At 52.6% G+C, this 1650-nt stretch overlaps 1 protein-coding gene across 1 annotated transcript in view; it reads right to left on the reverse strand.

The window, feature by feature from the left end:
- Positions 1-24: 24 nt before the first annotated feature.
- Positions 25-1650, reverse strand: part of LOC106897712 (protein FAM46A) — a 2112-nt gene continuing 486 nt past the window's right edge. Inside the window, exon 2 of the mRNA XM_014958513.1 lies at positions 25-957. Coding sequence (XP_014813999.1) covers positions 155-957 — 803 coding nt within the window. The 3' untranslated portion in view covers positions 25-154. The remainder of the gene's footprint in view (positions 958-1650) is intronic.

Raw genomic sequence — 1650 nt, forward strand, 5'->3', positions numbered from 1 at the left:
AGCTTGAAAAAAAAAACCAAACCAGAGAAGATCATCATTGCACAAAACGCCCTCCCCCCCCCCCTATACACACACACCTTTTCCAAGGGGGGCACCTCGCCCCTTCCTACGTCTCAGAAAACGTTCTCCCCACCAGGTCTGCTAATTGGCGTCCTTAATTACACGGCAGCCAAGTCGAGTAGGTGTGCTGCTGGCAAGGGAACACCGTCTGAACCTGGGCGATATAGTAATTGCTGAAGTTGGCGTCCGCCACGTAAGGGGCCGGCTGGTAATAGCAGGTGACATTGGCCACGTTGGGGATGATGTTCTGCTCGGCCAGGACGCGGATGGCCAGCATGGTGATCAGATTGAGAGTCTGCCTCCTCTCGTGCCCCATCAGGCACACCGTGCTCTCGTTCACCACGCCGTGAAGGGTCATGAGATAGTCGTACTTGCGGTCCTCCAAGCCCACAAAGTGGTTCTGCAAGTAGGACTCCAGCTTCCTCTGCTGTTCCCCGATGTCTGAGAAGTCAATGAAAAACCTGGAGCACATGTACCTCTGCAGGGATTTAATCTCAGATTCGGAGGCAGCCCTAAAACCCCTTACCAAAAGGTTGCAGTACTTCAGGAGACCCCCTCCTCTGATCTCTTCGGGGTTGCGGGTGGCGATTACCTTGTTGCAGAGGTGGTCAAAGGCCTCCTGGAAATCCCCGTAGACGCTCTCGCCGATGATGGTGGGGTGAAAAGTTTCGGTCATGGGGTTCTCTGAGCACTCGTAAAAAAGCAGCAGGGAGTCCAGCTTGATTTGAAAGGAATCGACGCTGAATTCAAACTGCCGCCTCAGAGAGTCCACGAATTTCAGCTCCACGTTTTTGCCGCTGTTGTTGGACAGGGAGATGAGGCTCCACCGGTCTGAATCATTGCACACTTTGACCATCTTCTGCACGTAAGCCTCCTGCGATTGGAAAGACAGAATGAGCAAATGAAGAAAAGATACAGATGGAGGAGTTTTCCCCTTCGCTGCGTTTCTTGGGGTGTGTGTGTCCCCCATCCCCACCTCCACCCCATCCTAGTGTTTCATGCCAGATCTCAAGGAGCCTGTGGAGACAAACCAGGGAAGAAAGGCTTAAGGTGAGAGAGCCTGGAGTGCTGTCACCACAAGAGGATGACAGGTGGGACCATGCCATGCAACTCTGCTTCCTTCCATCCCTTCTAAACACATCTACATGCGAAGCCCAAGGAGCACACACAGCATATATCCACACACTCCCACCCAAAAAAGGTCACCGCTACCACCAGATACTAAATCTTTATCGGTTTCCACTTCTCTCTTCCCTCTCAACAACAAAAAAACCCACCCAAACACAAAAAAGCAACACAACTCAGCAAGCCTTCGCTCCTCTTGCACTGCAGGTTCCACAAACCCACCCCATATTCCAAAAAGAAAAAAAACAACCAAAAAAAACCTTTAAAAAAAATAAATCTTAAAGGCATTTGGCATCCAGCCTCGGGAGCAACCTGTCTCCGGGAGGAGGGAATATTCCTCTTGGCCGGGGTGGGCAGCACACCAGAGAGCCTGCCCTGCAGAGGGGGGGTTCCTTCTGGCAGGTATTCCAGTCAGCTCACCCCCCCCAACACCCCACATCCCCCACCTCCAAGGCCACCCACCCC

This window comes from Calidris pugnax, unplaced genomic scaffold (genome assembly GCF_001431845.1).
Source record: "Calidris pugnax isolate Ruff unplaced genomic scaffold, ASM143184v1 scaffold251, whole genome shotgun sequence".
Lineage (NCBI taxonomy): Eukaryota > Metazoa > Chordata > Aves > Charadriiformes > Scolopacidae > Calidris > Calidris pugnax.